The following is a 17,993-nucleotide window of genomic DNA, read 5'->3' as shown; positions in this document are numbered from 1 at the left end:
TAGGGGACCCCCCATCCGCTAAACGTTTTCCGTTGAGCCGCTCCAAAAACACTAAGCTGGGGACACCGGGTGCCCCCCAGCCCCGGCTCCCTGGCCCCACCCCACCTCCAGCCCGGGATGGCCATCTTGGGTGGGGGGCCTGGGAGGGGGTGTTAGGTGTTCCCGGGTCACCAGGCCCAGACACAGGGGCCCCTCCCATCCCGTCCCAGGCCCAGCTGGCCTCCTCCATGCCTGGCCCTGGGGGAAACCTCCCCCACCGCAGCCCCCCACCCCCCGCCTGGGCCAAAGCCATCGCCCTGGGGAGGGCCTCCACATCACCTGCTCCCAGCCTGGCCCTTCTCCCCCTCTCCCGTGCCCCAGGCCTGGCCAGCCTCTCCCACCTCCCCAGAAACTGGACTTTCCTCCCAAACCAGCCCAAGGGGCTTGGCAAACCCACTCGACCATAGAGAGAAAGACCCGTCCCCACCAACCCCCCTCCCATCGTCCAGAGGCTTCCAAGAGCCCTTGGTCCGTCCGTCTGTCCCCAGGGCCCCCTCCACCGGGTGGCCGTAGGGGACCAAAGCATGGGCCGCTCTCCGGGAGGGCAGGAGGGGGTGGGTCGTGCAGTTGGGGTATCCGGAAGCTTCTCAGCCGGGAACCTTAGGGTGCGGGTAGGCAGGGTAGGGGAGGGGTGCCTGGCACCCCCCAGCTACCTAACTTTGCATGGTGCTTAGTCGGGGATTCCTGTGACCTGGCTCCTGATGTCAGCTCGCTGTGGCTGACACTGCATGGCAAATGATACCTGGCTCTGTCTCCCCCCCCCCGTCCCCCCAGCCCCCCCCCACCCTCCAACACTACCCCCCCTCCTCTTTAAAAAAAAAAAAAAGATACAAAAAAAAAAAACCTTAAAAAAACTCCATGTTTCCTAATTTGCACGGAATTTTCTACCACATGATGTGCCTTGCCTTCCGAAGATAAGTATTACCTTTAAACAATATCAGCGCACAGATAGCCGCATGTTCTGCTCGTGTAGTTAAAAAAAAAAAAAAAAAAAAAAGACAAAACAATGACATGAAATAAAGAATAAAAATTGAAGAGGGATGTATTTCTATTTGTAAAAAAAAAAAAAAAAAAGAAAAAAAAACGAAGAAGAATTAAAAAAAAAAAAAGCAAAATCACACGCTAAAGAAAGCAATCCACAGAATAATCGCCCCACGGTCCGCACCCCCCACCCCCCACCCCCGGCTCCGCGTCTCCTGCCGCATTGGGGGTGCTCGCTGGTGCTTTGCCACCCCCAGCCCCACCCCTGGGCTCCAGGGGGGTCATTTCCGAGTCCCCTGCCCACAGCAGCAGCGGACAGACCTCAGGGGTGCACCCTGGCCCCCCGGCCAGCGGTGTCCCCATGGGGTGGCCATCCTGCCCACAGCCAGACTTCATCCCACCTCTCCTGCAGGCTGGCGTTACCCCCCCCCCCGCCCCCCGGCTCAGGGTCACATTGCCATCCCACCCCCGAGGCCCCCCTCCAGCCCCCCAGGCACCCCTTGCTTGTTGCCAAAGGACTCGCCGGCCCCCCCATCCCTGGAGACTGGCCTTGGGCGGCCTTTCCCGTCCTGCCCTCTCCCCCCCCCACCCCCCCAGCCCCAGCACCCAGTTCTGTGTCTTCCAGCTGTGACTGTGGAAGGTATTTGGTATGAAGCAAACAGAAAACAGAAGCCAAACCCAATAATATGCAATATCTGTCCGTCTGTACCTGTAGACCTAGTCCAGCTATCGTGGGCCCAGCCCGGGCCGGCGGGGACAGGGACAGCCCGGGCACAGGCCTCCCGTCTCGTGGCTGCTGACACTGTTGTCTTTTCCTTGAGTTTATTTCCTTTCCTTCCCTTCCCTTCCTTCCTTTCTTTTCCTTTCTTTCTTGTTGTCTTCAGTTTCCTTTGCTCTTTACTCAACCAAAGCCGAGACAGTGGCAGACTGAGGGTGTCAGAGGGCTGAGTTTCTCGACCTCCGGCCCCCACCTGAGCCCACCGCGCATCTCCCGAGGGGACACAGCAGGCAGATGGCCCCCATTCGTTGACCTGCTGCCCGCCCCCCCCCAGAGCGGTGAGGGTGGGGGGGCCCGCAGGCCGGCCCTGGCTTCATCCACCATCAGAACCCATACCATGTCCTGTTGCAAAAAGACACCTCAGCAGGTCCCAGGGGGCAGGTCGCGGTCTCAGTGGCCGAAACACTGCCCCTAAGATGTGTCCTTAGGTCCGAGGGCCCGAGGCCACGCGTGTCCGTGTTCATGCGGCTGATTTCTGGTTTTTGTTCCCCTCCCCCCAGAACTGGGGAGCAGCCACTGGAGAGTCCCTACCGGGACCCCACCCCGAGGGCTTCTCGGGGACCCCGTGGTCCCCCCCCCACGGTCCCTTCGCAGCCCGCCCCGCCTGACCCCAAGTTCCAGCCATGCTGTAGAAAAGAACTGGGAGGCCTCCCGAGTACATACAGATGGCCCCCCCGTCCTCTCTTGGACGAGGACCTGGAATACCAACCAGGTGGAGGGGGAGGTGTGGAGAGGCGAGCAGTCCCGGGCCCGTCCAGCCGAGGAGAAAGGGGGTCGGGGGTCCCCAGGCCCAGGTCTGGGCCCCAGGCTCCTGCCGAGTTCTGAGCCCAGACCTCCACCCGTGAGCTAGACAATCAGACCCAAGAGGAACCCCGGAGCAGACGTGGGGGGCAGCCGCACCCCCCAGGCAGCAGACAATTCCAGCCTCAGCCCCACACATCCCCGTCTCTGTTCTGGAACCTTCTGTCTGTCCCCAGGGACAGCAGCCGTTAGGCAGGAGCCTGGGGCCAGAAGCAGCAACCCCAGGCCCCCGCAGGATAGACCACGCAGACCCCCTCCCCACTCTGGCGTCCCCCACGGTACTTTGGACTTTTTTCTCATTAATACAGATTATACAGTGGCTACTTTTTATTTTGGCCTGGATTCCCTCTCTGAGACCCCGGTTTTCACTTTCTTTTTGGAGGGTGTTGGGAGGGAGATTCCAGACATACATCCTCAAATCCGGCTTCCTCCCATCTTTCCCCATCTCTGCCCCTCGGGACGCCTCCTCAGAGTCCCCCCTCCAAACTGACACAGCCTCTCCCATCCAGCCAGCCATCCCGAAGCATCTCGGAGCGTGTGGGGACCCCTGAGCTGGCCCACCCCCACCCCCACCCCCAGGCGAGGCAGGGACACAGACCCAAAGCCGTACCAGTGGGACTTGTTGCGATACCAAAACAGCCTTTTCCCAAGCAGTGCCTCACATGTCTGCTGGTGTGGCTTTGGGGTTCTCCTCCCCTGTTCCCCAGGGCCCCCCCCCCCCCCAGGCCTCAGGAAAGAGGAGGCGGGATCCAACAGGAGTAAGGGCTCTGGGAGAGGAAGGAGTCACTCCCCGCCCCAAGCTACCGCCCACCCCACAGCCCTCCATTCACACCTCCTGGCTACAAGGGGACCCACTGGAAGGGGACAGGGGGCTGTGTCCCAGCCCCCTCCGGCCAGGAACCCCCGGTCCACTCCCCCAATGCATCAACCCCCCACCCCTCCATCTTGGGTCCCAGTCAGGCCTCTAAAACCAAAGTTCCTTCAAATCCGGGGGTCCTGGCCTCTGCCCCCAGCCTCCTGCCCTCCCACCCCCAGGACCCCGCATGGGGGAAAGACGAGAGAGTCTGAGGGACAGAGCACAGCACAGGGGAGACAGGGAGGAAGGAGAGAGACCCACTTGACTCTGAAGTTCCTTTCTTTTCTTTCCTTTTCTTTCCCTCCTTTCTCTCTTTTAAAAACTTTTTGGTGGCTGTTGCTGTTCGTTTTCTTTTCCTCCAAGATATTTTTTGAGGTTCCCCCCCCATTTTGTATTTTACTGATATTACCAGGATAGTTTACTCTGTTTCTCGCTTCCTGCTTGCCACACACACCAGATCTCACACACACACACACACACACACACACACGCGCGCGCGCCACGTTCATGAACCCAAGTTGGGAGAAGCCTCGGGCTGGGTCTGCCGCCCCCCTCTCCCTCCCCAGGTGGGGACGGGGGACATCTAGGCGGACCTGGCCAACTCCTCCCTTGCCCGGCTCACCCGCCTGCCCCCTCCTCACATCATTCTCTGATCATAACCTTGTATATTATGCAGTCATTTCGGGTTTTGCAGACGCGCCTACCTAAGTACCATTTACAGAAAGTGACTCTGGCTGTTATTATTTCGTTTGTTTGTTTCCCTATGCAAAAAAAAAAAAAAAAAAAATGAAAGAAAAAAATGAAAAAAGGGGGGGTTCCATAAAAGATTCAATAAAAAGCAAAAAAAAAAAAAAGAAAAGAAAAAGAAAAAATGTATAAAAATTAAACAAGCTTAAGCTTCGACTCTTTCTGACTGTCTCGGGTCCTTTCTGTGCTGAGTGTGGGCCGTTCTGTGCCAGGATGAAGGGCAGACGCCGGGCCAGTGGCCTCAGGAAGCACGGACCCCAGCACTCCGGAGAATCGGGCAGGTGTTCTGAGGTCTTTAGATCAAGTGTCCCCCAGAGACACTCCACAGTGTCTGGAGACATCCGTTGACGGGGGTGGGGGGGGCACGGATGCTGTTCAGCCCCCCACATTGCCCGGGACGCCCCCGACAGAGAGTGATCTGGGTCCAGGTCCTTCCTGCACAGCCCCTAGTGGCTCCAGTGGTCTCCCACTCTCAGGATGGGCCACTTCGCACCCCCCAAGCCTTTGCCCTGCTGTTCTGCTCTCTGCAGCCTCCCCTCCCTACGCAGACCCTTCAGGTCCTCCAACATCCTCTTCCTCCGGGAGGCCTGCCCGGGTTTCCCCCACCGGTCTCGGATTCCCCCAGGGTCTTCAGCCAACAAACTCCGTGGTTATCTAGGGAGCACCTGCTCTGTGCCAGGAATCTCCGCCTCCCCACCCCCCCACCCCGGCTCCCAGGACAGAAGCTGGCACACAGACGTCGCTCCATAACATGCAGGATGCGTTCCCTCTCTTTTTCCACCTGTCAAAGTCCCATTCATTCAGCAAAGATTTCCGGAGCATCTGCCGAGTACCAAGTACTGGGGACACGGCACGGAACAAAACGCCCAAAATAACCTGCCTTCATAGCCGTTACAGCTCCGAGTTGCAGAGATGCAGGGTAAACAATAAAAATCAGCAAGATATATATCGGAGGAGGTAGGTGCCAAAGAAGTAAAGCAAAGTAAGGGAAGGGAGAGTGGGCCTCACATGAGGCGGTAGCATCTAAACAAAGACCTGAACAGAAGGAGGGAAACAGCCCTCTGAAAATCTGACAGATGAGTGTTTCAGGCAGAGGGCACAGTCTGTGCAAAGGCCCTGGGGTAGGACCCCACCTGGCATATTGGAGGAACAGCCAGGAGACCGGTGTGGCTGAAGCAGAGGGAGGGACTGAGGAAGGAGGGGAAGGGACAGGGCAGGTCCTGCATGCAGGGTCTTCTGGACCACCGTCAGGACTTGGGCTTTTCCTCCAGGAAGGTGGGAGCCCTGGAGGGCTGTGGGCAGAGGAGGGTGGGGCCTCACTCGGTTCCAACACCCTCTCATCCAGGGGGCCTCCCCCACCTGCCTGGGCAAAGCCCCCGTTCACCCTCCGAGCTCCCAGCCTGCAGTCTGTCCCACCCTGGCCCTGGTCACACAGGGCTGGCAGTGCTCGTGTCCGGTTCTTCCCCAACCCCAGTAGCCATGGGGGCTTCTCAAAGGCTGGGGGCAGATAGGAGCGAGGCTGTGGGGGCACAGGAGCATTGCAGGTGTGAGGGGCAGTCACTTCCCTTTCTTGGGGGGGCTGGGATCTCCGAGGCATTGCCCCTCATCCTACGCCCCCATTCCAAGTCCCCCAGAGACCTCCAAGAGCCCCCCAGTTTGGGCAACCAGAGCTCTCTGCTGCACAGGCTCCTTCCATACTCCAACAGACCTACCCCGGAGGGATGATTACATCCCTTTTTACTGATGGGGAAACTGAGGCATAGAGAGAGGACACACAAAGGGACCAGGCACAGTGCCCCTACACTCCACGCAGATGCACGGCCCCACGTCGCCAACCAGATAGGAACAGACGACAGTCGTCGAGGAGGGGGGGGGGTGCCGAGGCAGCCCAGACCCCACCTCTTCCCGTCCCCTGCCCCATCTTGGACAGGGCTGGCTGCTTCTGCCCTCGGCAGCAAGGTTCTGGCGCCCCCTCGTGGACGGGACGGGGAGCTGGACCCAGAAGCCAGTCTTGGGCGCAGGCGTGGCAGGCAGCCCCCAGCCACCTGCGCCCTCACCCCCACCCTGCAGCCCAGCCCCTCCCCGCAACGAGAAAGGGGGCCCTAGCAGGAGCTTCTTTTGCGGGATGAAGGTTCAGCCTGTTGTGGGGGCTCAGACAGCGTTGGGGGTCATTTGGGGTAGGGCTCATGCGGGATGGGGGCTCGACCCCCATCAACCAGAGGTGGGGGGGTCAGTCTGGAGCTCAGCCCAAGGTGGGGGGCTCAGCCGGGATCGGGGGTCACTCAGAGCTGTGGGACTTCACCAGGGGTGTGGGGCTCAACCCAGAGTGGGAGGTCAACCGGGCTTGGGGTCCTCAGACAGGATGTCAGGGCTCCGCTATTTTGGGGGGGGGGGGGATCTCCAGGAAAGCATCTGTGGTTTCGGACGTTGGCCCCTGAGGTGATGCAGTTCTTGGCTTTGGGGGGGGGGAGCTGTCCCAACACTGCAGGCTGTTCGCCGTCCCCTGGGCCCCCAACTAAATGCCATAAAGGGACGCGGGCTTGCGACAGCAACAAAACGCTCCCCGCCCCATTTCCAGAAGCCCCTAGAGGAGAAGTCCCGCCCCTGCGGAAGGGGAGGAGCCTACACGGCCCCGCCCTTCTCGCGACCTCTCCGACCTCCGCTCCGCCCTCACCCGGAACGCCCGGATCGTCCGGACCCCAGAGCCGCAGTCTGGGTGCTCACGCTGTGGCCTTCTAGATCCCCCAAGCCTGTTCGAGGACGGCCGTGCGCCCGGCCCCATCCGCGCCGTTTCAGCATCACAAAAAGCTGGCATTTATTAGACGCCTTTTGGGTTCCGGGTTCTGTGCCCAGGATTTTTGTGGACATCATTTCACTTCGTCCTCATGACAACTTATAAAGGATCAAGTTATTCCCCCCCCCCCCCCCCTTTACGGGACAGGACACTGAGGCACAGAGACGTTAAGTTACATGCTTAGGGCCACACAGCAAGGACGGAGCCGCGGAGCCGCCACCAAGAGGGCAGGGCAGGAAGAGGGGGTGATGACGCCGCGTCTCCTCCCAGCCTCGGCACCCGCCGCAGTCCCAGCTGGGGGGGGGGGGGGGGGACAGTGACCAGAAACTCGGCACACGGTGGGAGGGGCGCTCGTCTCCCAGGAAACCGCCCTGCGCTCCGCATCGGCTCGAAGTTCTTGCCCAGAAGCAGCAGAAGCGAGATTGCAGGAGGACTGGACCGGGCCTGGGCCCTGCAAACACTGGAGAGCCAACTGCACGGTTTCTGCCCCACGTCCCTCTTGCCAGTGAAAAAGGGGGCTGGGGCAGGATGTGCTGGGGAAGGGGACGCATAAACACCCAGGTAAATGCAAAGAAGCCTCCCAGAGGGACTTGGGGTGGGTCCTGAGCGCTCCTCATTCAGGGACCCTTCACCCCGAACCCCACATGGGATAATTCCCCTGGCCCCAGGACCAGGACTTTGCTTGCAGAGTGCAGAGCAGGCATGGGGGCAGCCCTGGAGGCCTGCCTGGAGGAGGCAGGCGAGAAACCTTCATTTGGAGGAGCTCACCACTCCTTCACGGTTTGGAGGCACCTCTCTCTCCTCCAGCTCCAGCCCCTGGTCACCCTCTGCTTCTTTCTCCTCCTTTCTCACACTCCCCACGTCCTCCTCTTTGTCGCTGTGGAAACGAGAAGGGTCCAGAACACCTCACTTAATAAGGACTTCCAGCGCTCCCGGCCTCTTGCGATTCTGCCAGAACCTCCCAAACCCCCACGCTTTGTTGTTCCCATCGTACACAAGGGGTGCTGAGGCTCGGACAGGTTGGGACCCTTGCCGGAGCCCCCCCCCCGCCCCCCCCCGTGAGCTACAGGAGCCCCAACCGTCCTGAGTCTCAGAACTGCAGGTGCCCCAACAGGCAGAGAGCCACGGAGACGGGTGGGTGGATGGGTGGCTAGGTGAGCAAGTGGCTGGGTGACAGAACAATTAGAAGGCCACGTGGGTGGGCGGGGGGACAGGTGGACGGTCGCACGGGTGGATGGAGGCAGCAGCGATGGGGGCTGGATACACCCGTTTCGGGGAAGCCTCCTCGTTTTCAGGTGAGTAGTCAGGAGGGAAGTCCGTGAGGTTATGGGAGGCCCCATCGGTTCTGAGTCCAAGAACCCCCCCCCCCCCCCGGCCCTGCCCTGCCTGCCTCCTCCGAGGCTCTGGGAGGAGAGGGGAGAGACTCCCCGGGGCGGGGGGGCGGTGGTTCGGCAGGGGAGGGGGGGGCTCAGGCTCAAAGGGGGCCCACCTGTCGCGGGCCTCTCTGCACCAGACGGCGTAGACCACGGTGAAGACGAAGGTGAGGAAGAGGGCGGCCAGCGCGGCCCCCAGCCCCACCAGCCACGGCTTCCTCTGGGCCACTGCGGGCGGGGCGGGGCAGGGTCAGAGGCTGGGCCACCGGGTCGGGACTCCCTTCCCACCTCCTCTCCCTCCCAGAGGCCTTACAGGGCTGTGCCTGAACCAGGCACGGGACCAGAGCTTCCAGAAGGGAGACCCGGCCAGTGGTCATCCAGAACCTGTCCATCCTTGTGGGTCTGTCCTCGCCTCTCTCCAGTAGGTTCTGGGGTGCCACCCCCCCCCCCCGAGAGGAGGAAGTGGCCTGCCCAGGATACCCCGGGGCAAGGTGTGGCCGGTGTGGCAGGAAGTGGGGGTGGGGCCCCCTTCTCTGGATTCGGGGCCTGCCGGGGAAGGGGCCTCAGGGTCCCAGGCATCCCAGCACCCTGTCTCCCTGAGGACCCACCCCCCCACCGGACCCCCTCACTCCCCACATCCAGAGCCGAGGTGGGGGTGGGGGGAGAGGCTGAGGAGAGGTGGGGAACTCCTTCCCCAAACACCTACTGTGTGCCAGCACCTGCAAGAGTTCTTAACCCCTGGCACCTCCTTTGTGCCTTATGTCTTGTCCCCAGGTTGCAGAATTGCGTCTGGCATTCCAGAGGGACACGGTTGTCCCAGCTAGGAAGCACAGCCTGGAACGAGCACCCCGCACCCCAACCCTCCCCGTCCTAGGACATTCATCTCCGAGTGTGACCTTAGCTAGAGCCTACAAACTCCCTCATCCTTTGGGTGGCCTGGACTTTCATCCCCACTCTGCCAACAGCAGCCAGCGACACCTGGCCAGTGACATCTGTCGTTCTGTGCTTTGGTATTTTCAGCTGGAAAATGGGACAGGTCGCGTACTGCTGACCGAGGATGAAGTTGCTAGGGGTTCGCTGGGAGCATCTCTCAGGGCGTTTATTACCTTTATTTTCTTTATGGCTTTTCCACCCCCTGCTGGACGGTCCTGGAAGTGTTCTTGCACAGTGGCTCCTTGCCTTCTGGGTCGCATCCCACCAACCCCAGCTACGGGCCCCAGAACCGATCCGGGATGCTGGCCTTTATCAAGGTCCCCATTAAGAAATAGTTAACATCCAGGACAAGGCCCAGGGCCCGGAGAGGCGGAGGTGAAAGAGGAAACTGGAAACTGGGAGGAGGAAGCACTGTCCCTTCCCAAGACAGCAGGGAACCCTGTGGCACCTGCAGCCTCCCAGACCCAGTTCCCCAGGATGGAGCCACGTGACCCCGGGGGGTGGAGGAGCGGCGATTTCCCAGGATACGGCTCTCTGGGGACTCAAAGTCCAGGGCTCAGGGCAGCAAACTCGAGATTGCACGGAGATTGTGCCGGGTGCCGGGGCATCTGGGCACGGGGCAACTTGCTGTTCCGTACCCGCACAGGCATTGGCCCCGACCCCCAAAGCCGCCTCCCCCAGGGGGAAACTGAGTCCCAAGAGACAACAGGGGCCCTTCTGGAGGGCTCTTATCAATTCTTTAATGCAGGTCCCCAGAAGGCAGCCCCGGCCCCGTGCTGGTCCCGGGGCGGAGAGGGACGGGAGGGGTTCTGGACAACAGATATCAGGGGGAGGGAAAAGAAATCAGGCAGTGGGTAGAAGTAGGTGGGGCCAGGAGATGGCAGAGGGCTTGGGGGTTTCTCCATAACCAAGAATGTGCTCCAAGTCCAGGAATCACTAGGCAGACACATCAGGAAGGAGGGCGGATAAAGCCCACGTGTGTAGCGCACGGAGAGCCCTCCCTGAGGGGCAGGGCGAGTTCCACCGGTCTTCTTTCTGGGAGCGGTGTTCTCAACTCCACGTGGAATGTCGTGGTGGCTTCACATCCAGGTCATTGCTTGTATGGTGTGGAAGGGGTACCTCTGGGGGGCTGCCTGGAAGAAGTGTGTGGTGAGTCTTCACATGGCTGTGTTCTTGACTGTCTCATCATCTCCGGGCTCCTCCTTCTCCTCCAGCTCCAGCCCCAAGTTTCTCTCTCCTTCCTTCTCAGCCTTCTTCTCCTTCTCCTCCTGTATCTCGTCTTTCTTCTTCCTCTTGTCTCTTTCACTGTATGAATACAAAGGCCCCAGACCACGATAAGAAACAGAGTCGCTCGTATTTAATGGACACTTTCATGTGCCAGGCCTTGTGACGAGTGTTTTAGAAAAAGTATCTTTGTTGAGTCCTCGAAACAGTCCTTGTGAGGAAGCCTTATCTCTTTTTCGCAAAGGCAGAAACTAAGGCTCAACCAACCATCCCATGGGTGGGCAGGTGGATGGATGGAAGAATGGATGGATGGATGGATGGATGGACAGACGGATGGATGGAAGAATGGATGGATGGATGGATGGATGGACAGATGGATGGATGGATGAATGGATGGATGGATGGATGGACAGATGGATGGATGGAAGAATGGATGGATGGATGGATGGATGGATGGATGGATAGGTAGATAAGTAGAGAAGTGAATGGAAGCTTGCATGGAGGGAGGAATAGGTAAACAGAGTGATAGGTGTAGATTGATTAGAGGAAGGAAAGAATAATGTCAATGGATGAATGGATAGCAGTGTAGATAGGTGGGTGGGGGGATAGATCACTGGGATAATGGGGGGGGGGGAAATGGGCAGGTGGATGGATGGGTGAGTGAGTAGGTAGATGGGTGGGTAGGGGAATGGATGGATGGATGGACAGATGGGTGGATGGATGGACAGACGGATGGATGGAAGAATGGATGGATGGATGGATGGACAGACAGATGGATGGATGGAAGAATGGATGGATGGATGGATGGATGGACGGACAGATGGATGGATGGATGGATGGAAGACTGGATGAAAGAATGGATGGATGGATGGATGGATGGGAGGATGGACAGATGGATGGATGGAAGGATGGATGGATGGATGGATGGATGGACAGACGGATGGATGGATGGATGGATGGATGGACGGATGGATAGATGGATGGATGGATGGGTGGAAGAATGGATGGATGGATGGATGGATGGATGGATGGATGGATGGACGTACAGATGGATGGATGGATGGATGATGGACAGAAGAATGGATGGACAGATAGATGGATGGAAGAATGGATGGATGGATGGATGGATGGACAAGATGGATGGATGGAAGAATGGATGGAAAAATGGACAGACAGACGGATGGATGGATGGATGGATGGATGGACGTACGGATGGATGGATGGATGGGTGGATGAATGATGGACAGAATGGATGGACGGATGGAGGAATGAACAAGGCAGGGAGAAAACTACCAACATAGGAGCCCTGGTGGGGCACATCTGGGGAGTGGGAATCACGTTTCGCTGGAACTGCACTGGGTCTTAGACAAAGCAAGCCGTCAGACCTGCACGTCTCCTTCTGTACATTTTGGTCTCCGCTGAGAATCTTCCAGTCAGACGGGCCTCCTCCCCTCTCCTGCCCTCGTACTCCTATCCCCCAACTTTTGCCCAAGTTGAGATGTTGTACCGGAAGGTCCCCCGCCCTGCCACATCCCTGAGCCCTCCCATCAGAATAGTGCCCGGAAGCAGTCAGGACCATAGGAGGCACTGAGTCCAGGAGAGTCACCCACAACAAACCACACGCTTGTGCACAGACACCTACACAATCCCACACCACCGTCTTATTCAACACATATTTGCCAAGTGCCAACTGGGTGCCGGGCCCTGTGCTGAGCACTGGGCACACAGCCGGGACTGAAGCCAAGTTCTGTTCATCAATTGGAAGCTACCGTGTAGTGTCGAGAAGGCGGTAAATGACTAAGAGAATTTCAGCTGGTGCTAAATGCAAAGAAAAACACACAGCTTGGGGACACAGAGCGTCAGGAGAGCGGGTAGTCAGGGTGGGCTTCTGTGAGGAAGAAAGATCTGGGCAGGGACTGAAGGAGGAGCCAGCCGGAAGATACACGGCAAAAGGTGTTCCAGTCGGCGAGAACAGTAGGTGCAAAGGCCCTGGGGCGGGAATGTGCTTGAAGTGTTCAAGAGCGGGAGGTCATCTGTGCCCACCCGTGCCTCCCCACCCCCGGAGAGGGCGCACACAGACCCCCTGACCCCGCACACAGCCACCCACGTTCACACAGGCGGTACCTCAGGTCCACATCCTGGTTGGTCTCTATTCTGAACCCGGGCTCCCCCTCATCCTCAGTCCTGTAGGAGAGATAGAAACGGGGCGGGGGGAGGTGAGGGGGGGTGAAGGGCAGGACGTAGGGAGACCCTCGGCCCCCCTGCCGTGAGCTGGGGCTCACGAACTACAGAAAGGAAGGCAGGTGTCCTGGATTGTGAGCTGGGGGTCTGAGCAGCGACAGGGAAATGGGGAGACAGAAGAAGGGACCAGAGAGAGTCAGAGAGGGGGAGGGGCGCCCAGCACTTTGGGCCGGGGACGGGGACAAGGGAGCGGGGAGAGGGGCTCCCACCTCACTTTGGAGCACCAGATGCGGTTGGCCAGCATGAGGAGGAAGACGATAAACAGGAATCCCACGACAGCTGCCAGGCCCACCAGCCAGGGCTTCAGGTGACGCTGCGTGGCTGTCCGAAGGTGGGGCAGGTGGGACTCAGAGATGGGGAGGCCGGGGGCCCGGCCCCCGCCAGGGGAGAGGGGAGCGGTGCTGGGGGTGCTCAAGCAGATGGGGTCTTGGAAAGGGGCTGGGTTTCAGAGACCGGCTCTAGAGACCAGGAGGGGGCTAGGGGCTGTGACAGGCAGGATTGGCCTCAGGGACGGGGAGGGAGGCCCAGAGGGAGTGGAGGGGCTGGGGGGGGGGGGGCGCTCCAAGAGGGGCCGGGCCCCATTCCTCATCTCCCTGCCCCCTCCTCTCAGAGGCCTCAGGTCCTCATCATGAAAAATGGGGAGAAGGTGAGCCTTTGGATGAGCCCATCCCACAACCGCTCCCCACCATTGCCCCGCCACCCCGGGTCCAGGGCACAGCCCTACCCTCCTGAGCCTCGGCAGGTGACAGGAGCAGGGCGCTGAGCAGGAAAAGGGTCTCCAGGGTCCCCATGGCCGCGGAGGAGCCAGCAGCAAGGCACAGTCAAGGTCAGGCCCGGTCTAGGCCCTGCCCAGCCCTGGATACAGCGGCAGGCGGGCCCAGGGGTGGGGCAGGCCCAGACCCGGAGGGGGCCCTCCCTCCTCCCCTCCCCACCGGGAGGTCAGACTCTGGACCTGAAATAGCAATTAACGCGGGGAGTCCAGCCCCCTCCACCCTGGGCCCTGCCCAGGACCCGGCCTCCAGGCTCCCAGGCTCCCTGCGGCAGGGGCCCGGCTGCGATGGGCCTCCACGCGTCGCTATGTCTCCGTCTCCGAACTCCCCACAAAATGTTATGCCCCCACGTCGTCGTAGAGAAGCTCGAGGAGGCCAGGAGCACAGAGGTCACGCGGAAATTTTGCGAGCTGGGATCTGAACCCCGGTCACCCGGAGCCAAGGCTGGGATGAGCACAAGGACAGGAAGTGATGGGCCGCGTGCCCACCGGGCATCTCCGAACCCACCCACGCCCTTATGGCTGCAGAGTGGGTCAACCAGGCTGCCGATGACTCAGGGTCCAGGCTCTCCTGCCCGTCAACCTTGGTCCCCGGGGCTGATTAGATAGGGGACCCTGCCCAAGCGAGGGCACCGGGGGATAACAGCGTCATTGCACATGGCCTTATGGAGGGCCTACGCATCCCTGGGGCCTCCTCCCTCCCTGCGGTCTGACTATAGACTACAGGCCACCCAGCAGAGCGGTGGAGTTCAAAGCGAGCCCACCCCGACCACCCAGGCGGTACGTATGAAGCCCCTACTGTGTGCCCCATTCTGTGCAAAGCTCAGATGGGAGGGAGGAAGCCTCAGGCACTGTCCTCCGGGAATTCTCGGGTTAGCTGGGAAGTCAGGACCCCCCCGCCCCCCAACCCGGGGACCGGCAGATCGAGCGGGGCCCAGCAGCAGAGCCTGGGAAGGAGGCCGGGGTGGGGACCGAGCAGATCCGGAAGACCGGGGGCAGAACCCCGCCTTGGGGCTTCTGCTTCCGAAGGCAGGTCACAGAACCGGCCTCTGGCCACAAAAAAGATCTCTCTGCTGCAAGCAAGTCCTTTCTGGGCTTCGTGCCTCCATTGTCCCATCTGTTAAATGGGGGCAAGTGAGTCCTGCCCGCGAGGATCACAGGGAAAAGGCTCACCGAGCACAGCAGCAGGCACAGGCTAAGCACTAGGTCAGGTTAGCCACCATTATCACTCTTTTAAAAACATCTTCTTGGTGGAGGCCGGGCGGGATTAGGCTCTGGGGCCAAGGGGGAAACAGGCGGGAAGTGCCAACCACTGGGAGACCTGCCCGCCGAGAACGAGAACATTCTGTGCCAAGACAGGGCAGATCAGTGGAACAAGGGGTCCTGCGCGCCCAAGTCGAGGCTACACAACCGCCAGAGGGGTTCAAACCCGGGGCCAGGCCAGAGGGCAGGGCCCAGCTCAGTTCAGCCTCCAGAAGGAGCTTCGGCCAGGGGGGTCCTTGAAGGCAATCGAAGGGCGGCGGGGAGCTCCGGCGGAGGCTTCTGCGGGGGCTGCGTCGGTGCCCCCGCCAGGGTCCTCGTCGCCCCGCCAGGCCAGGGCCAGCTGCAGATCGAGCTCCTCCAGATCCTCCCCCTCCAGGCTCGGGGGCAGCTCCTGGGGGGCATCCTCCTGGTCTGGCTTCGGGCCAAAGGCCCAGTCTGCGGTAGGACGCTGGTGAGGAGCCCCCCCCCCCCCCCCCCCCCGGGACCCCGTCCGCCCTGCGCCCCCTGCCTGGCTACAAGAGGCCCTTGTCCCCGCCTCTGTCCCCGCCCCCCCGCCCCGGGGTGGCCCAGCACTGCCCCCAGCCAGGCCCGTGGTGGGTAGCGGCTCACCGGCCAGGTCGTGGGCGAGGTCCTTGATGAGATGCCCCACAATGGCGTAGGCCACGGCCACCACCAGGAATGCCGCGAGCAGCAGGTACAGCACATACCTGGGCAGGCGGATGGCATCCAGGGGCGGCGGGCGGTACTCCTCGTAGAGCGGCGGGGCCGGGCTCCAGCCCTCCATCCCCTCCTCGACCGCCAGCCCCGGCATGGTGGCCGCCCGCAGCAGGAGAGGCCTGGAGGTGACCCGCGTGGCGGAAATATTAAGGGGCTTTGGGTAAGAGGATTGGGGCTCCTTCGAGGCCACCATCTGTCTGGATTAATCACCGCGCAAATCGCTTCCGCCCGCTGCGCTCCCCCCTCCTCCCTCGTTCAGCTCCCGCCAACCTGGCTGGTGCTCTGAATGTCCATCCCGACCTCAGGGCCTTTGCTCCAGCTGTCCTGGGAAATTCCCTGGCCTCATGGAGCTGACATTCAACACGAGGGGACAGACGTTGAGAAAAACAGGACCTTAGAGTAAACGATGTATTGGGTTAGAACGTGCAGAGCCGTGTTGGGATGGGGGGGAGTCTATGGGGTTGGGACTACTAAGGGGAGTGAAAGCTTAAAATATGGTAGCTAAGGCCATAGGGAGGTGCATGTGAGCAGAAACCCGGAGGAGGAAGAGAACCAGGGATGGGAGTGCCAGAGGGAACAGCAGTCCGGGCAGAGGGCATAGCACGTGCAAAGGCCCTGGGGCAGGACCTGCCTGGGATACTGGAGAAGAGCGAGGAGGCCCATTTGACTGAAGCAGACTGAGTGAGGGGGAGAGAGGGAGAAGGGGAGGACGAGGAGGGGTCTGGGGCAGACCATGGACGGCCTTGGGGGCAGTGGGGAGAATCTGGGCTTTTACCCTGAGGGAGGTGGGAGTCCTGGAGGGCTGTGGGCAGAGGAGAGGCTGTCCTTCAGGACATTTTCCAACTTTTCTTCTTGCCATTACAAATAATGTTGCAACAGGCGCTTCTTTTCCACCTTTCGAAGTGAAAGCACTTTTCGTATGTTTCACTTCCAAATGTTTATTATTTTTTAAAGTTTATTTATTTATCGTAAGAGAGAGAGAGAGAGAGAGAGGAAGCGCGTATGAGTAGGGGCAGAGAGAGAGAGGAAGCGAGAGAATCCCCAGCAGGCTCCGCACCATCAGCACGGAGCCTGATGCGGGGCTCAAACTCATGAACTGTGAGATCGTGACGTGAGCCGAAGTCGGACGCTAACCCCGGGCGCCCCTGACTTTGAAATTTTTCATTTTGTTAATGTTTTTATTTATTTTTGAGACAGAGAGAGACAGAGCATGAGCGGAGGAGGGGGAGAGAGAGAGGGAGACACAGAGTCCAGGCTCGGAGCTGTCAGCACAGAGCCCGACGCGGGGCTCGAACTCACGGACCGCGAGATCATGACCTGAGCTGAAGTCGGACGCTTAACCCACTGAGTTCCCCCAGGCGCCCCTGACTTTGAAATTTTTAAATGCTGGGAATAGTAGTCCGCCTTTTCCCTGCCATCCATTGTTCCGGTGATTTGTTATGAAAACTTGCAAATGTATAGAAAAGTTTAGGTTAGGGGTGTCTGGGTGGCTCGGTGCGTTAAGTGGCCAACTCTTGATTTTGGCTCAGGTCATGATCTCACGGTTCAGGAGACTGAGCCTCAAGTCAGGCTCTGCCCTGGCAGCACATCTCTCTCTGTCTCTCTACCCCTCCCCCACTTGTGCTGTTTCTCAAAAATAAATAAATAAATAAATAAACACCTTTTTCAAAAAAAGAAAAGTTTAAAGAATTGTACAGCTGTCATATGCCCACCATCCACTTTCCCCAGTTAACATACGGCTGTAACTGCTCTATTATATAGCTAACCACACACACACGCACGCACACAAGCACACACACACAATTATGCATATCAAAATAAATTGCACACCTCACATCCATCAGAACAGCTACTATCAAAAAGTACAGGGGCACCTGGGTGGCTCAGTTGGCTAAGCATCTGACTTCGGCTCAGGTCATGATCTCACAATTCATGGGTTCGAGCCCCGGGTCGGGCTCTGTGCTGACAGCTTGGAGCCTGGAGCCTGCTTCGGATTCTGGGTGTCTCTCTCTCTCTCTCTCTCTCTCTGCCCCTCCCCTGCTTGCGCTCTGTGTGTGTCTCTCTCTGTCTCTCAAAAGATGAATAAACCTTTTTTTCTAAAGGCACAGATGTGGCAAAATTGGAACCCTCGGGCCAGGATGGCCAGGATGTAGAATGGTGCGGCCACCGTGGAAAACAGTTCAGCAGTGCCTCAAAAAGTTAAACGTAGTCTTCCCGTGGGATCCAGAAATCCCGCTCATAGGTATCTGCCCAAAAGATTTGAAAGTAGGGAAGCAAACAGATTCTTGCACGCTGATGTTCACAGCGGTCTTATTCACAATGGCCAAAAGGTGGAAACAGTCCAAATGTCCATCAACAGATGAAGAGATAAACAAACTGTGGTCCATCCACACCATATGCAACAGTATTCAGCCCTAAGAAGGAAGGATATCCTGGCACCTGCCGCAACCTGGATGGACCTTGAGGACACTGTGCTC

General features: G+C 59.4%; 4 protein-coding genes across 6 annotated transcripts in view; 1 reads left to right on the top strand and 3 right to left on the bottom strand.

Annotated features, from left to right (window-relative positions):
- TEKTIP1 (tektin bundle interacting protein 1) overlaps positions 1-17,993 on the top strand; it is a 119,500-nt gene that overhangs the window by 54,808 nt on the left and 46,699 nt on the right. The window lies entirely within an intron of this gene.
- LOC113596413 (small integral membrane protein 24-like) lies at positions 6,283-8,930 on the bottom strand. Of its 2 annotated transcripts, XM_027049578.2 has the most exons (3): positions 8,683-8,913; positions 8,486-8,597; positions 6,283-7,873 (listed from the first exon to the last, which is right to left on the bottom strand). In XM_027049578.2, exons 1-3 carry the CDS (start codon positions 8,759-8,761, stop codon positions 7,747-7,749), a joined length of 318 nt encoding a protein of 105 aa, XP_026905379.2. In that variant the 5' UTR covers positions 8,762-8,913; the 3' UTR covers positions 6,283-7,746. The 2 variants fall into 2 exon arrangements, with proteins under 2 accessions (XP_026905379.2, XP_053076106.1); XM_053220131.1 differs by lacking the exon at positions 6,283-7,873 and having other exon boundaries at positions 8,105-8,597; positions 8,683-8,930.
- On the bottom strand, positions 10,018-13,647 carry SMIM24 (small integral membrane protein 24). Of its 2 annotated transcripts, XM_027049579.2 has the most exons (4): positions 13,492-13,647; positions 12,977-13,088; positions 12,651-12,710; positions 10,018-10,607 (listed from the first exon to the last, which is right to left on the bottom strand). In XM_027049579.2, the coding sequence occupies exons 1-4, from the start codon at positions 13,556-13,558 to the stop codon at positions 10,460-10,462; spliced, it is 387 nt and encodes a 128-aa protein (XP_026905380.1). In that variant the 5' UTR covers positions 13,559-13,647; the 3' UTR covers positions 10,018-10,459. The 2 variants fall into 2 exon arrangements, with proteins under 2 accessions (XP_026905380.1, XP_053076107.1); XM_053220132.1 differs by lacking the exon at positions 12,651-12,710.
- Positions 14,214-15,733, bottom strand: SMIM44 (small integral membrane protein 44). Its single transcript, XM_027049577.2, has 2 exons — positions 15,409-15,733; positions 14,214-15,234 (listed from the first exon to the last, which is right to left on the bottom strand). The coding sequence occupies exons 1-2, from the start codon at positions 15,707-15,709 to the stop codon at positions 14,996-14,998; spliced, it is 540 nt and encodes a 179-aa protein (XP_026905378.1). The 5' UTR covers positions 15,710-15,733; the 3' UTR covers positions 14,214-14,995.

Source organism: Acinonyx jubatus, chromosome A2 (genome assembly GCF_027475565.1).
Source record: "Acinonyx jubatus isolate Ajub_Pintada_27869175 chromosome A2, VMU_Ajub_asm_v1.0, whole genome shotgun sequence".
NCBI classification, from domain to species: Eukaryota; Metazoa; Chordata; class Mammalia; order Carnivora; family Felidae; genus Acinonyx; species Acinonyx jubatus.
This window is presented reverse-complemented; position numbering and strand designations above follow the sequence as displayed.

Coding starts and splice junctions, on each gene's coding strand:
- SMIM44 (XM_027049577.2), bottom strand. CDS start 15,709: ATGGTGGCCTCGAAGGAGCCCCAATCCTCTTACCCAAAGCCCCTTAAT. Junction 15,235..15,408: donor CCTCGCCCACGACCTGGCCG/GTGAGCCGCTAC, acceptor GTCCTACCGCAG/ACTGGGCCTTTGGCCCGAAG.
- LOC113596413 (XM_053220131.1), bottom strand. CDS start 8,761: ATGGACAGGTTCTGGATGACCACTGGCCGGGTCTCCCTTCTGGAAGCT. Junction 8,598..8,682: donor CCTGGTTCAGGCACAGCCCT/GTAAGGCCTCTG, acceptor CCCCGCCCGCAG/TGGCCCAGAGGAAGCCGTGG.
- SMIM24 (XM_027049579.2), bottom strand. CDS start 13,558: ATGGGGACCCTGGAGACCCTTTTCCTGCTCAGCGCCCTGCTCCTGTCA. Junction 13,089..13,491: donor ACCTGCCGAGGCTCAGGAGG/GTAGGGCTGTGC, acceptor ACCTTCGGACAG/CCACGCAGCGTCACCTGAAG. Junction 10,608..12,650: donor AACCAGGATGTGGACCTGAG/GTACCGCCTGTG, acceptor GTATTCATACAG/TGAAAGAGACAAGAGGAAGA.